We start from the raw sequence: 17,225 nt of genomic DNA on the forward strand, positions 1-17,225 counted from the left end.
TTTGAGTCTCATCTCAGATTTCTATTTCCCTCTGACAAATTTTCTTGGCATGCAGAAAGTTTTTGTCATTTATGCGATAGCTCCTTTTCTAGGGTGGTACCCAACACTCTTTGATGCTTCCTCTGGAACAGTTTCCTCATTTCTAAAACAAAAACTTGTAGGTTCTACAAAGGCTAGACAAATGCATACTATACTCACTCACCCCCTAAGTGTTTTCTGTTTCAATCACAGTGACAGAAGTCACAGAGACCATCAAAAATCACCAAATTCAGTCTTTAAGGGTTCTAACAAGTACTTTAATGGATAAGGTTTGCTGTCTAAAACTTGAAGAGGTAACTCAACATTCCTTTCAGTGCCACTGTTCAGGAACCTGGAGGACTGTCTTTCTTGAGGAGCTTCTGGCTCCAGAGGTTGTACGTGCTCACAGCAGCAACAACCCATTCACCACTTCTCCAAAGTAGTTCACTGCCAAGAAGAATCAAAATTCAATTTGGATTCCCAGTCCTCAGAATACCTTCAATTTCCCATCAAGCCTAAATTCTTAGCCTTTAGTTTAAATGTGGTTTATCTTAACAGCTCACTTGGCCTCAGTTCAAAGTGAACTTTCCTGAGTCCTTGAAAGAAGTAGAAACCTTAATCAATGAGTTTTTCTCTTGGTATCCACTTTGTGAGAAGGATACATTTCTAGAAATTTCAAGACCTTCCAAGTGTCAGAAGGCAATATAATGTAGCTGTTGAAATTTGTGATGTAGGATACTAAGGTATTCCCTTAGCCCCAGGTGCCCAAGTAGAGCAAAGAAACTAAAGAAAAAGTGAAATCCTATTATTTCCATGTAAAATAAATAAAGAAAGAAATATCCAGATAAGCTTAATTCCTCCCCCCCCCCCCCAACCACCCATGCCCCTTTGACACTGGGGCTAGTGATTAGTCCATGGCCTGCTGGGAGTGCATTACAGATGTGCTTCCTGAGGATATCCCCAGGCTCCAGATGTTACTGCTTGAAAGAAAGAAGCTTGAAGCTGTCATCCAGGATGGACCTCCTATTGCGTCGTAGCTTTCTCTGTCGATGTTGGTACCAAACCATACCACCAAGAGCCAGAGTAACAAGCAGGAGGGTGACACCAATGGCAACCAAAACAGAGGCCAGCATCTCAACATTCTTTATGGGGATCTGCATGCCCAGCATCTTCACATTGCCTTCTTCAGTGTCTCTGGGGTTCACTGCTGAAATGGAGAAAGAAAAAAATGGGCATCCTGAGATGGGGAGTACTCTAAAAGGTAACTTTCTATAGTCATCACCTGACAAAACAAGTCAATCCAAATAGGACAGGAGACCTGTCCTTATCCTTCACAAAACCAGCTGATGAAAACAGATTTAGAGGTTAAAGTAAAGAATCAATGGAGGGGCGGAGCAAGATGGCCGAATAGGAACAGCTCCAGTCTCCAACTCCCAGCGCGAGCGACACAGAAGACCGGTGATTTCTGCATTTTCAACTGAGGTACTGGGGTCATCTCACTAGGGAGTGCCGGACAATCGGTGCTGGTCAGCTGCTGCAGCCTGACCAGCGAGAGCTGAAGCAGGGCGAGGCATCGCCTCACCTGGAAGCGCAAGGGGGAAGGGGATCCGTTTTCCTAGCCAGGGGAACTGAGACACACAACACCTGGAAAATCGGGTAACTACCACCCAAATACTGCGCTGTAAGCATACAGGCACACCAGGAGAATATATCCCAATCCTGGCCGGGAGGGTCCCACGCCCACGAAGCCTCCCTCACTGTTAACACAGCAGTCTGCCGCGATCTATCCGCAAGGCAGCAGCGAGGCTGGGGGAGGGGCGCCCGCCATTGCTGAGGCTTAAGTAGGTAAACAAAGCCGCTGGGAAGCTCGAACTGGGTGGAGCTCACAGCAGCTCAAGGAAGCCTGCCTGTCTCTGTAGTCTCCACCTCTGGGGACAGCGCACAGCTGAAGACCAACAGGGGAAGTAGCGGGAGCCGGTGCAGATGCGAACGACTCTGTCTGACAGCTTTGGGGAGAGCCGTGGATCTCCCAACGCGGAGGTTGAGATCTGAGAACGGACACACTGCCTGCTCAGGTGTGTCCCTGACCCCTGAGTAGCCTAGCTAGGAGAAATCCCCCACTAGGGGCAGTCTGACACCCCACACCTCACAGGGTGGAGTACACCCCTGAGAGGAAACTTCCAAAGGAAGAATCAGACAGGTACACTCGCTGTTCAGCAATATTCTATCTTCGGCAACCTCTGCTGCTGATACCCAGGCAAACAGGGTCTGAAGTGGACCTCAAGCAATCTCCAACAGACAAACAGACAGTCCTTCTGACTGTCAGAAGGAAAACTATCAAACAGGAAGGACACCTATACCAAAACCCCATCAGTACGTCACCACCATCAAAGACCAGAGACAGATAAAACCACAAAGATGGGGAAGAAGCAGGGCAGAAAAGCTGGAAATTCAAAAAATAAGAGCACATCTCCCCCTGCGAAGGAGCGCAGCCCATCGCCAGCAACGGATCAAAGCTGGTCAGAGAATGACTTGGATGAGAGGAGAGAAGAAGGCTTCAGTCCATCAAACTTATCAGAGCTAAAGGAGGAATTACGTACCCAGCGCAAAGAAACTAAAAATCTTGAAAAAAGAGTGGAAGAATTGACAGCTAGACTAATTAATGCAGAGAAGATCATAAACGAAATGACAGAGATGAAAACCATGACACGAGAAATACGAGACAAATGCACAAGCTTCAGTAACCGACTCGATCAACTGGAAGAAAGAGTATCAGCGATTGAAGATCAATTGAATGAAATGAAGCGAGAAGAGAAACCAAAAGAAAAAAGAAGAAAAAGAAATGAGCAAAGCCTGCAAGAAGTATGGGATTACGTAAAAAGACCAAATCTACGTCTGATTGGGGTGCCTGAAAGTGAGGGGGAAAATGGAACCAAGTTGGAAAACACTCTTCAGGATATCATCCAGGAGAACTTCCCCAACCTAGTAGGGCAGGCCAACATTCAAATTCAGGATATACAGAGAACGCCACAAAGATACTCCTCCAGAAGAGCAACTCCAAGACACATCATTGCCAGATTCACCAAAGTTGAAATGAAGGAAAAAATCTTAAGGGCAGCCAGAGAGAAAGGTCGGTTTACCCACAAAGGGAAGCCCATCAGACTAACAGCAGATCTCTCGGCAGAAACTCTACAAGCCAGAAGAGAGTGGGGGCCAATATTCAACGTTCTTAAAGAAAAGAATTTTAAACCCAGAATTTCATATCCAGCCAAACTAAGTTTCATAAGTGAAGGAGAAATAAAATCCTTTACAGATAAGCAAATGCTTAGAGATTCTGTCACCACCAGGCCTGCCTTACAAGAGACCCTGAAGGAAGCCCTAAACATGGAAAGGAACAACCGGTACCAGCCATCACAAAAACATGCCAAAATGTAAAGACCATCGAGGCTAGGAAGAAACTGCATCGACTAACGAGCAAAATAACCAGTTAATATCATAATGGCAGGATCAAGTTCACACATAACAATATTAACCATAAATGTTAATGGACTAAATGCTCCAATTAAAAGACACAGACTGGCAAACTGGATAAAGAGGCAAGACCCATCAGTCTGCTGTATTCAGGAGACCCATCTCACATGCAGAGACATACATAGGCTCAAAATAAAGGGATGGAGGAAGATCTACCAAGCAAATGGAGAACAAAAAAAAGCAGGGGTTGCAATCCTTGTCTCTGATAAAACAGACTTTAAACCATCAAAGATCAAAAGAGACAAAGAAGGCCATTACATAATGGTAAAGGGATCAATTCAACAGGAAGAGCTAACTCTCCTAAATATATATGCACCCAATACAGGAGCACCCAGATTCATAAAGCAAGTCCTTAGAGACTTACAAAGAGACTTAGACTCCCATACAATAATAATGGGAGACTTCAACACTCCACTGTCAACATTAGACAGATCAACGAGACAGAAAGTTAACAAGGATATCCAGGAATTGAACTCATCTCTGCACCAAGCGGACCTAATAGACATCTATAGAACTCTCCACCCCAAATCAACAGAATATACATTCTTCTCAGCACCACATCGCACTTATTCCAAAATTGACCACATAATTGGAAGTAAAGCACTCCTCAGCAAATGTAAAAGAACAGAAATTATAACAAACTGTCTCTCAGACCACAGTGCAATCAAACTAGAACTCAGGACTAAGAAACTCAATCAAAACCACTCAACTACATGGAAACTGAACAACCTGCTCCTGAATGACTACTGGGTACATAACGAAATGAAAGCGGAAATAAAGATGTTCTTTGAAACCAATGAGAACAAAGATACAACATACCAGAATCTCTGGGACACATTTAAAGCAGTGTGTAGAGGGAAATTTATAGCACTAAATGCCCACAAGAGAAAGCAGGAAAGATCTAAAATTGACACTCTAACATCACAATTAAAAGAACTAGAGAGGCAAGAGCAAACACATTCAAAAGCTAGCAGAAGGCAAGAAATAACTAAGATCAGAGCCGAACTGAAGGAGATAGAGACACAAAAAACCCTCCAAAAAATCAATGAATCCAGGAGTTGATTTTTTGAAAAGATCAACAAAATTGACAGACCGCTAGCAAGGCTAATAAAGAAGAAAAGAGACAGGAATCAAATAGATGCAATAAAAAATGATAAAGGGGATATCACAACCGACCCCACAGAAATACAAACAACCATCAGAGAATACTATAAACGCCTCTACGCAAATCAACTAGAAAATCTAGAAGAAATGGATAATTTCCTGGACACTTACACTCTCCCAAGGCTGAACCAGGAAGAAGTTGAATCCCTGAATAGACCAATAGCAGGCTCTGAAATTGAGGCAACAATTAATAGCCTACCCACCAAAAAAAGTCCAGGACCAGATGGATTCACAGCTGAATTCTACCAGAGGTACAAGGAGGAGCTGGTACCATTCCTTCTGAAACTATTCCAATCAATAGAAAAAGAGGGAATCCTCCCTAACTCATTTTATGAGGCCAACATCATCCTGATACCAAAGCCTGGCAGAGACACATCAAAAAAAAGAGAATTTTAGACCAATATCCCTGATGAACATTGATGCAAAAATTCTCAATAAAATACTGGCAAACCGGATTCAGCAGCACATCAAAAAGCTTATCCACCATGAACAAGTGGGCTTCATCCCTGGGATGCAAGGCTGGTTCAACATTCGCAAATCAATAAACGTAATCCAGCATATAAACAGAACCAAAGACAAGAACCACATGATTGTCTCAATAGATGCAGAAAAGGCTTTTGACAAAATTCAACAGCCCTTCATGCTAAAAACGCTCAATAAATTCGGTATTGATGGAACGTACCTCAAAATAATAAGAGCTATTTATGACAAACCCACAGCTAATATCATACTGAATGGGCAAAAACTGGAAAAATTCCCTTTGAAAACTGGCACAAGACAGGGATGCCCTCTCTCACCACTCCTATTCAACATAGACTTGGAAGTTCTGGCTAGGGCAATCAGGCAAGAGAAAGAAATCAAGGGTATCCAGTTAGGAAAAGAAGAAGTCAAATTGTCCCTGTTTGCAGATGACATGATTGTATATTTAGAAAACCCCATTGTCTCAGCCCAAAATCTCCTTAAGCTGATAAGCAACTTCAGCAAAGTCTCAGGATACAAAATGAATGTGCAAAAATCACAAGCATTCTTATACACCAGTAACAGACAAGCAGAGAGCCAAATCAGGAATGAACTTCCATTCACAATTGCTTCAAAGAGAATAAAATACCTAGGAATCCAGCTTACAAGGGATGTAAAGGACCTCTTCAAGGAGAACTACAAACCACTGCTCAGTGAAATCAAAGAGGACACAAACAAATGGAAGAACATACCATGCTCATGGATAGGAAGAATCAATATCGTGAAAATGGCCATACTCCCCAAGGTTATTTATAGATTCAATGCCATCCCCATCAAGCTACCAATGAGTTTCTTCACAGAATTGGAAAAAACTGCTTTAAAGTTCATATGGAACCAAAGAAGGACCCGCATTGCCAAGACAATCCTAAGTCAAAAGGACAAAGCTGGAGGCGTCACGCTACCTGACTTCAAACTATACTACAAGGCTACGGTCACCAAAACAGCATGGTACTGGTACCAAAACAGAGATATAGATCAATGGAACAGAACAGAGTCCTCAGAAATAATACCACACATCTACAGCCATCTGATCTTTGACAAACCTGAGAGAAACAAGAAATGGGGAAAGGATTCCCTATTTAATAAATGGTGCTGGGAAAATTGGCTAGCCATAAGTAGAAAGCTGAAACTGGATCCTTTCCTTACCCCTTATACGAAGATTAATTCAAGATGGATTAGAGACTTAAATGTTAGACCTAATACCATAAAAACCCTAGAAGAAAATCTAGGTAGTACCATTCAGGACATAGGCATGGGCAAGGACTTCATGTCTAAAACACCAAAAGCAACGGCAGCAAAAGCCAAAATTGACAAATGGGATCTAATTAAACTAAAGAGCTTTTGCACAGCAAAAGAAACTACCATCAGAGTCAACAGGCAACCTACAGAATGGGAGAAAATTTTTGCAACCTACTCATCTGACAAAGGGCTAATATCCAGAATCTACAAAGAACTCAAACAAATATACGAGAAAAAAACAAACAACCCCATCAAAAAGTGGGGAAAGGATATGAACAGACATTTCTCAAAAGAAGATATTCATACAGCCAACAGACACATGAAAAAATGCTCATCATCACTCGCCATCAGAGAAATGCAAATCAAAACCACAATGAGATACCATCTCACACCAGTTAGAATGGCAATCATTAAGAAGTCAGGAAACAACAGGTGTTGGAGAGGATGTGGAGAAATAGGAACACTTTTACACTGTTGGTGGGATTGTAAACTAGTTCAACCATTATGGAAAACAGTATGGCAATTTCTCAAGGATCTAGAACTAGATGTACCATATGACCCAGCCATCCCACTACTGGGTATATACCCAAAGGATTATAAATTATTCTACTACAAAGACACATGTACACGTATGTTTATTGCGACACTATTCACAATAGCAAAGACTTGGAATCAACCCAAATGTCCATCTGTGACAGACTGGATTAAGAAAATGTGGCACATATACACCATGGAATACTATGCAGCCATAAAAAAGGATGAGTTTGCGTCCTTTGTAGGGACATGGATGCAGCTGGAAACCATCATTCTTAGCAAACTATCACAAGAACAGAAAACCAAACACCGCATGTTCTCACTCATAGGTGGGAACTGAACAATGAAATCACTTGGACTCGGGAAGGGGAACATCACGCACTGGGGCCTATCATGGGGAGGGGGGAGGGGGGAGGAGGGAGGGCTTGCATTGGGGAGTTATACAAGATATAAATGATGAATTGATGGGTGCTGACGAGTTGATGGGTGCAGCACACCAACATGGCATAAGTATACATATGTAACAAACCTGCACGTTATGCACATGTATCCTAGAACTTAAAGTATAATAAAAAAAAAAAAAAAAAAGAATCAAGGAAACATGATGTTACAGCTATAAGGGTCCTTGAGAATCACTGAGGCCCCAGTCCACCCATGGAAAGAGCTAAGACTCAGATTGGGAAGACGCTTGATACATTTTCTCAAATATATAAAGGATTGTGATATAAAAAAGATGAATTTGACTTGTTCTGTATGGTTTCAGAGGGTAGAATTGGAAGCAATAAGGGAAACTTCAGAAAGAAGTTTGACTCAATCATCCAGCTTATCAATAGCAATTTTGACCATTAAACAATGACAAGAACCTGCTACTAGGCTGTCCAGTCTTACCTCTTTGGGTCATATTAACACTGATATCACATAGACTTTCCAAGTGAAATATCTGATTGTTAGTTCTTGGCATACAAATTTTTGATGATTCCCAATTAGCCTACAGAGAAAAGCTCAGACTTTTAATTCAGACATTCCAACTCTCACTATCAGGCTCTAATCTATCCTTCTAGTCCTATCTACTACTTTTCAGCCATAGCAACTCATTCTTTCCTCCTCATAAACAGTGATCCCCTTTCAGGCTTCTAAGACTTTGCTTATGCTAATCCTTTTGTCTGAACACACTTTACTCCTTATCTTTCTAGCCCTACCTTAAATGTTACATGTCTCTGCAATGTTTTCTTTGACTTCATTAGAAAATTAATTGTTCTTTCCTTTATGTTTTCCAAGCGCCTGTACCTTGTACTACCATAATTTACTTATTGTGTGACCTTGGACCAAGTGACCCAATCCCTCACTTCCCATCTAAACCTCAGTTCCCTCTTTTATAAAATTAGAATAATAACCATACCTAACACAGAAGCATATTGTAAAATTTAAGTGAATTAATACTTATAAAATATCTAGTACAGCACCTAGCAGACAGAAAGTGCCCAATAAATGTTAACTGTTGTTATTGTTTGCCCTTTTTGTACAGCACACAGCATCGAGCATTGCAATTATTATTTCTCTGCCTCATTCCATTGTTAGACGCTGAAAAATAGCGACTATGTCTTACTTGTTTTGATATCCCTGGTACCTGACACTTCTTTGACGATTGTATAACTGGATGAATTAATATTATAACACAACTGAGAGAAGACAGAATATAATGAGTTCAAATAGAAGCTCAAAACTTCCTGGTTCTGAGTTTACATTCTACCACATACTCCTTTTGTGACATTGAACAAATCACTTTCAATTTCTCAGCTTCTCATGTAGAAAATTATTGGGTTTTATTAGAACAACAGTTTCAAAGGCTTTTTTCCCCATTGTGAAAACTTTTTAACAAATGATAGCTTATGAGTAATGTATATATGTACACAAAATATGTATGTATATATACAAATATACACACAAAGTATGCATGAATGCAAATATATGTAAAATATTTAAATATATATAAAATAATTGAGTTGCTCAGGTTGAAAGAGATATGGCCTGAAGGCCCACCCACACAATCACACCTTACCTCTCCCCAACCCCTCCAGGACATATCCTGGTCCCCTGGTTAACAGTCCATGTGATACTTAGGCAGATCATTAAGACTTCTCCAAAACAGCTATAAAACCTCAGACTAAACTACTAATTATCTCTAATGTTCCTTTTAGCTCTCGTAACTTTCTGGATCTTTCCTAGTCCGGAGACAAATGAGGTGGAGAATAACAACACTATTTGGATCCGGGCTGTGCAGAAAAATAATCTCCATAGTATTCAAGGTCAGAAATGGCTGGTTACAAAAGTTTAACTCCTTGGTATTCCATAGATGAAAGGGAAAGAGGCAAGAATAAAAATAGCTGTTGAAGAACATGTGGTGTTTCATCTAGTCTCACACTGTCCTTAGGGGAAATTCATATTTGTGCTACAACTTTTCCATGTCCGACCCAGCAGCACCTAGATTTTACTTATATATATATATTATATTATTTTTTTTTTCCTCAACAGCTTTAGGAGTACAAGTACAAGTGGTTTTTGGTTACATGGATGAAATGTATAATGGTAAAGTCTGGGATTTTAGGGCACCCATTACCCAAGTAGTGTACATTTTACCTAATAGGTAGTTTTTTATTCCTCACTGCTCTTTTACTCTCCTTGCTTCTGAGTCTCCAATGTCCATTATGCAATTCTATATACCTTTGCATACTCATAGCTTAACTCCCATTTATAAGTGAGAACATGCAGTATTTGGTTTTTGACTAGCATCTAAAATTTTCTTCTCCCCTCACATGTTAAATGAAAGGCTAAAATAGCAGCCTTTAAATGGGGAGGAGGCTGTTTTCCCCAACTCAGGAGGTTTGGGGTGGAAGCCACAGAGAATTAACCTGCTGAGGGAAGTTAAACCTTCATTCTTTGGCTTCTGAAGTCCTGCGGACGTCTAAGGATACTTTCTGCTGATGTATTCTAACTTTCAGTCACATAAGTCCCGTTCCCTAAATGTACGTCACCCAACCCTACACACAGACACGCTACGTATAACTACCCAGTCTGTGCATCATTTTACGTACCTTTTTCAGTCTCTTTGGTGATGGTGGTGATAGTGCTTAAGTGCTCTGGTTGGGGGGAAAAAAGACAAGAGGTTAGCCTTGTTGTTCTTCCTACCAATTCATAGGCCCCCTATGAAAGGTCAACATTGGTTGCAGAAGTTTCTCTGTGATAAAGTAAGCAAAATAAAGGTAGAATTTACTACTTTATAGTCAAAGTCAATATTAGCATGTTGATTTGATTTTGAACAGTGACGTGAAATATGGGCAAGATAACAGGCTTGGAGTCCAAAATGTAAATCACCCCTCTGCTATTATTTACATATTTCTTGGCACTTCCTCTATCCCCATTATTGCTCTTTTTCCCACCATTTGCCACACTTCCTTCAGGAAATCCCTGCTCCTTGTCAAACATACTTCCCTACACATTCAACATCTTCTCAGAACACTTCTTCCTCTCCTTGATTTAATAAAGCTGAGTTCTTCTCTGAGGACCATACTTCATTTACATCCCCTCAATGCTTCTTTGAGATCATTGTTTCTCCTCTTTTTGTAAAGATATATCTCTTTTGAGGCTCATATTATTTGGCTAGAAGTACAATCATTTCTTGTTATTGTTAGCTAGCAGTTCTCTTCATTTATGGAAGTCTTTAGTAGCTGGCTCAGTCTTCCTCTCCCTCATTTCCAACCATGGGTGCTGACCCATCAAATACTCAAGCCTCACAGTTTCTGGACCTTTTAACTCCAATAACTTTGATGTCTACTCCAATTCTACCAACCACTCCCATGGTCACATTAACCTTGTTGTCAAGAATTGTTACATCTCAGAAATCTAAAATCTAACAACAACCTCCCATCCTTTCAGTGCTCTAATACACTGTATTTCAAAAACTTGTTATCCTCCCCTGCCATGAGACCTCTAGCTTTCAAACCCTTCAATTTTTTTCCTCAACCTAGTAGCTTCATCCTGTATTTTCTTTCATTCCTGACCAAGTGAGACTCCAAGGTCTATCACTTCAACTACTAATCTACCAAGAGTGTTGCAATAATCTACCAAAACTCCAGTAACTATAATTTCCCTGTATTTTGTCTGGTATGCTGAATGCTGCCAGTGAAAATCACACAATTGTAAAGATTAATATTCTTCGTGTCCAATTTCAACTAAACCATCAATGCTGCCTGGCGATAATTTATTTCCCATTCACCAGAGTGGCTATTTCAAACTTTTGTCCACTTTTCTCAAACCCTGTACCCTATCACCTGCCCTTCATTCTCAGCAGATGACTCTATTTGCTCCATCAGAGAGAAGAGAAAGACCATGGGCTGAAATTCTCTGTCAGTCTGTCAAATCCCCTGGTCAAACCTACACATTGATCCTTATATTTTCTGTCTTCTTTCTTCTTACAGTAGAAAGATTACTTTCCTCCACTCTTGCACTAATCTTTCATGTTAGCTCTGATTCTCATTCCCTGCTGCCTTATCAGAAACCTTGTTTCAAGAATTAGTCTTTTCCCTCTATCTTTTCAACTCTTCCTTCCTGTTGACCTGTGAACACATATGGAGTTGAAACAACATGAAATTAGGCCATAGCAGGTTAAAAAAAACCCAAAAAGGCAAATAGAAAATATTTATGGGCTGGCTCATTGTCACAGAGAGATATGAGCTATACTTCCTCATGGAAGTACCCTGGCAATATGTATTGAAATGGTCTCATAGATTGGACGGCTCATATTTGGGATAACCCATTATTACATATAGAGAAAACCTATTGTCTTGGATCTATATCTCCCTGATGATGTATCAGTTGATCACTTGACTTTTGTTCTATGTACTTACAACAAAACAAAGAAGTTTCTGTAAATCTGGGTGCTAGGGAATAGCTCCTGAGTAGTTAAGTGGAAGCTGCATTCTAGGAGTATTAGTTGACAGAGAATAAATCTTTTAAATGATATAGGAAGTCATAATGTACAATCATTCATCTCCCTCCCTGAGGGTAAACAGAAGATTTGTATTCTCTACCCTCATTTGCTAAGTTTATTTGAATATTCAAAGACATTTTCCCATTCACTATTCCTGTTGATAGAGTGCCAGTGACTGACAACCCCAGAATACCATTTTTGTTTAAATAGTGGCTATATATTCTTTAAAATCATAGAAAAAGAAAACAGCCTTGATTTCTGTGGACCCCAAAAGGCTCTATAGGGCTTCTTGGAAGGCAAATAGTGTTGGCAGCTGGACTCAGGTCAAGAACCTTAAGAAGTAAGACATTTGACCCTTTAATTACCCAAAGACACAAAAGCCAACACAGCCTACCCATCTACATTTTTTGGTGAAGAACAAAGAGTGGCTGGCAAAGAAATTGCCCCAGCTGCTCCCTCTCCATATAAAATATAAAGAAAAAGTTTTTTCCACCCTTGGTAGTAACTCTGAGATAAGCTGTAATTGAAGGTCAACATCTCTTTCTAGCCTTAGATGAAGATATTCAAAAACCAAAAGGAACTGTCTTGCTAGATGTGGGGGCTCATTCCTGTAATCCCAGTGACTTGGGAGGCTGATGTGGAAGGATGGTTTGAGCCCAGAAATTTGAAACTAACCTGGGCAAAACCCTGTGCCTAAAAAATAAAAGCTAGGCCCGGTGCAGTGGCTTATGCCTGCAATCCGAGCACTTTGGGAGACCAAGGCAGGAGGATTGCTGCTGCAGAAGGAGGCCAAGAGTTTGGAACCAGCCTGCGTAACATAGGTAGACCCTCTTCTCTACAAAAAGTATAAAAATTAGCCTTGTGTGGTGGCACATTCCTGCAGTCCCAGCTACTTCGGAGGCTGATGTGGGAGGATCGCTTGAGCCTAAGAGTCTGAGGCTCCAATGAGCCATGATTGCACCACTGTACTCCAGCCTGGGTGACAGATCAATACCCTGACTCTAAGAAAAAAAAAAAAAAAGAAAAGAAAAGAAAAGAAAAGAAAAGAAAAGGAAAGAATTGCCTTTCACAACCCCACAAAACAAATCAATTTAATGGGTGACTGTTAGACTTATTTTTATTCTCTTTTTAGAAAGACTAATTAGCAATATTCCTTGAAATAATCAGTTACTCTAATGCAGCCAAGTAATACATTTGTATATAAGTTAAATTAATTTTAAAAAAAGCAGACCTGCACTAGGCTTCAATGCATAGAGCCAAACCAGTTTCAGGCTGGGTCAACCCATGAGAGCTCAACAGGTTTTGAAGTAATTAGGAGAGGGACAGGTGTCAGGGGATTAGAAATATCAGTTGGGGCAATGGAGGGACAGGTGGAATGGAGGATTAGAAATATTGGTTGGGGCAATATCTAGAGGGAGTCTATGCTCTGTCTTAAGATGTGCTTATTCTGGGATCAGAAGGAGACAATCAAGAGGCTTTTTGGTATTATCTGGTTCCTATAGGCTAAAGTGTTAAAAGATGATCATTTTGGGGAAGTTAGGACTTACCTGTTCGAGAAAAAACAGTGAAGAGGGTCTCCATGCCAGCATGGACATGGTCAGTCACATGGCAGTGCATCAACCATGTCCCAGGGTTGCTGGCCACCATCTCCACCACTTCAAAAGTCCCTGGGAACAGATCCACCACATCTGCCCGGTAGTTCTCACCATTCTGCAAGAGAGATTGGGAATGAGGAAGTGGAAGTGAAGGGTATAAAGATCATCTTAGAGCTTTCAGGAACTAAAAATTTGTGATGTCCGCATTAGGGAGCTGAGACTCCAAGATTCCTAGACCAGTGAGTGGCTTTAAAAGTCCACTTTATCGAAATCATCCTGGCTAACGCAGTGAAACCCCGTCTCTACTAAAAAATACAAAAAAATAAATAAATAAATAAAAATAAAATAAATAAAAATAATAATAAAAAAAAAAAAAGTAGCCTGGCGTGGTGACAGGCGCCTGCAGGCCCAGCTACTCGGGAGGCAGAAGCAGTAGAATGGTGTGAACCTGGGAGGTGGAGCTTGCAGTAAGCTGAGATCGCGCCACTGCACTCCAGCCTGGACGACAGAGTGAGACTCCATTTCAAAAAAAAAAAAAAAGTGTCCACTTTATACGTATCTCCAATGAACCCACCCACAGAAACTAAATCAACAGGGGTGACTTTCTCCTCTTAAAGTGTCCCAAAATAAGAGAATTTCTAGGTTACTTTAGAGAGTTCAAAACAAGTAACTTTCTAATTTTCAGCAGGCTAAAATATGAGAAATTTGGTGTAAGCTTTGACCCCTATGAATGAGGCATATATTTCCTTTAGAAATTGATTCAAATAAAGTTATCTTTGCCATTGTCTTTTTCAGCACTTCTAAATCTCAAAGTCTGTATCAGTGCCCCCAACTCCTCCTCCTTTACCTAAGACTAAACTGTTTTCAAAATCTACATATTGTTCCATGTGCCCTCTAAGTTGAAGCTCTTTTTTTTTTTTTTTTTTTTTTTATACTTTAAGTTCTAGGGTACATGTGCATAATGTGCAGGTGTGTTACACATGTATACTTGTGCCATGTTGGTGTGCGGCACCCATCAACTCGTCAGCACCCATCAATTCGTCATTTATATCAGGTATAACTCCCAATGCAATCCCTCCCCCCTCCCCATGATAGGCCCCGATGTGTGATGTTCCCCTTCCCGAGTCCAAGTGATCTCATTGTTCAGTTCCCACCCATGAGTAAGAACATGCGGTGTTTGGTAAGCTCTTCTTTTAATAGATTAAGGACTTTCAGCAATTCTGAGATGCCACCCTGACATTCCTTGTTCTTAAAAATCACTGCTCATTGAGTCTCAAGTCCTTGACATTGATTCCTTGACATTGAGTCCTTGACATTGAGTCTTGATATTGATTCCTTCAGTCTCCTTACCTATAAATGGGCCATTTTTTCTCTTCCACATCAGAAGGGAAAGCTAGGGCCTAGTAGGAAGTTATTGACCCTGGGATATACAGCCAGACTAAAATTTCCAGCTCAGTGCTCCATTTACTAGACCTCTGCTCTTTTAACTAATTGTTACCTTGTTCCACGCTATTACCCTTTTTCTCAATTGCTCCTAAACCACTGTTCTAATCATCCTTGAGGGACTCAGCCCACTTTCCAGCTCACCCGATACAGAAAGCTCTCTGCATGAAAGTGGATGGTATGCAGATCCACATCTTGGCCCATGCCCAGCATGTACCAGGCCACTCGTTCTCCTTGGTACATGGTAAGACCTCTAAGGTTGGCATAGAGTTTCCCATTGATTGCTGTCAAAAAAAAGAAGAAGAAGAAGCTTCTTACATCTCTCCTTTTGACTTCCCATTGCCACTGTCCTGGTCCTAATCTTTTTTCTCGAAGATAGCAACGGGCTCCTAATTTGTCTCATCTTTATTCCATCTGTCCCTTTTCAAGGTATCTTCTTACATTGATATTATCAAAATTATCTCTCTAAATAACTGAATGTGATGACATCATTCTGCTGCTTCAAATATTTTAATTACTCTCTCCTGCTCCAAAGAGCAAGTCCATGGATCTTTACTTCACCCAACAAGATCCTTCAAAATATAACTCCAAACCACTTTCCCAGACTTAACTCCCACTACCCAACACGCTTATTCTAATTAGGGTGATTTCTTCACCATCCCTCAAATGGTCCATGCATGTTCTTTTTGTCCTTGTGTTTCTAAGATTCCCTACTAGAAATCCTGCCTTCTTTTATCAATTTTTTAAAGCCTAGTCAAGTCTTTACTCCCCCAGAAAGACTTTCCTGATCTCCTAGTTCCTCTCCATACCTCTTATTCCCTGCATGCCCTTCCACCTGTGAACTCCTCCAGTACTGTCTCATGACTCCTTGGAACTCATAAGAAATTGTCTTCTACATTTACTTGTCTTTTCATGTGTGAAAGCTTACATCCCTAACTAGACTATAGGTTCCTAATATGCAGAAAAGGATGTATGTATACACTGCATTACTATAGCTTCCTTGTATTTTTTCAGAACACCCAGTAGACAGCTGGGTCAACAGTAAATGTTAAAAAAAAAAAAAAAAAAAAAAAAAAAAAAAAAAAAAAAAAAAAAAAAAAAACCTGCCACATTCATGGAATTAATAACATTAATGCATAGAATAGTGATATTAATGCCTGGGATTAATAATGATATTAATGTATGGGTCTCTTCCCAGGCCACATCTTATGCTCCAAGGACATCAAAGTACTCATTGTTATAAAAATTCACACTTCCAGGAATTTTCCCTGGAAAATTTCCCCTACTTCTCATATTCTTACAGAGGGAAGATAATTTCCACTTTATTCCTCAAGAGAGGAAGCAATCATTTATAATCTGTCTCTGTGTCTACCAAATTGTGGATTGCAGAGAGGAAACTAAACATGATCAACTCAGCCTCTTATTGATCTTTTCTCTCACTCATCAGTCGGGCCACAGAAATGGGCAATAGCTGATTCATTATTTCACTGTGGGTATGATTCTCCCTCTGCTAAAGAGGAGAGTATTGCTGTCCATCTATGTCAATGACAAGGTGGAAATGTCTATCTGTTGCCACAGAAGTGTTAGTAAGCCTATTTAGTTGTAGAACTGAAATCAGCTTTTCCATTAGCCTTCTTAGTAATAAGGTTCACATTTGATCTTAATGTGTTGGTTCAGGAACTTGAAAAGGAAGAGAGGGATATTATTTATTTACCCCTCAGATGCAAATATCTCCAGTGCTAGCACTCAGAAACTGCACAACAAATACCTGCTAGATGGATAGGTAGGTATATTTACACCTGAAGAGTGTGGATAGACACATAAACAAACAGAAGAAGGTAAGCATTAGCCAAACCCCTGCATTAACAGGACATAACTGTGCCCTCTTTCACTTTTTGTCCTGGGTCATCTCTTTGATTTGACAGGTGCTAAAATGTCTGCCCTGTGAAGTTTGTGAATCATCTGTTCTAATGTGAATCATTCATCACTCCATCAAGGAGAAATAGCTAAAATCTGTAGGATAATAATATACTACTTTTTAGTTCCATTAGAATCACTATCAAAGGTACACATCCTCAGATCAAAGAAATCTTGGGCTAAAAGGAATAGTGAGAGATCACTTAATTCTACTGCACTTATGCTCTCCCTTCTTTCTCTTGTTTTTGAAAAGCTACATGGATCTCTCGAGCAAAGGA

The 17,225-nt window shown here is 40.4% G+C and overlaps 1 protein-coding gene across 3 annotated transcripts in view; it reads right to left on the reverse strand.

Annotated features, from left to right (window-relative positions):
• Window positions 1–278: 278 nt before the first annotated feature.
• Window positions 279–17,225, reverse strand: part of HEPH (hephaestin) — a 129,452-nt gene continuing 112,505 nt past the window's right edge. For 2 of the 3 annotated variants that reach the window (XM_030934569.1, XM_030934570.1), the window contains exons 18-21: window positions 15,175–15,314; window positions 13,540–13,702; window positions 10,098–10,142; window positions 279–1,225 (exon numbers count right to left, since the gene is read on the reverse strand). In XM_030934569.1, coding sequence (XP_030790429.1) covers window positions 993–1,225; window positions 10,098–10,142; window positions 13,540–13,702; window positions 15,175–15,314 — 581 coding nt within the window. In that variant the 3' untranslated portion in view covers window positions 279–992. The remainder of the gene's footprint in view (window positions 1,226–10,097; window positions 10,143–13,539; window positions 13,703–15,174; window positions 15,315–17,225) is intronic. The other variant, XM_030934571.1, reaches the window with a different exon arrangement.

The sequence above is a fragment of the Rhinopithecus roxellana genome, chromosome 7, assembly GCF_007565055.1.
Source record: "Rhinopithecus roxellana isolate Shanxi Qingling chromosome 7, ASM756505v1, whole genome shotgun sequence".
Classification (NCBI taxonomy): Eukaryota; Metazoa; Chordata; class Mammalia; order Primates; family Cercopithecidae; genus Rhinopithecus; species Rhinopithecus roxellana.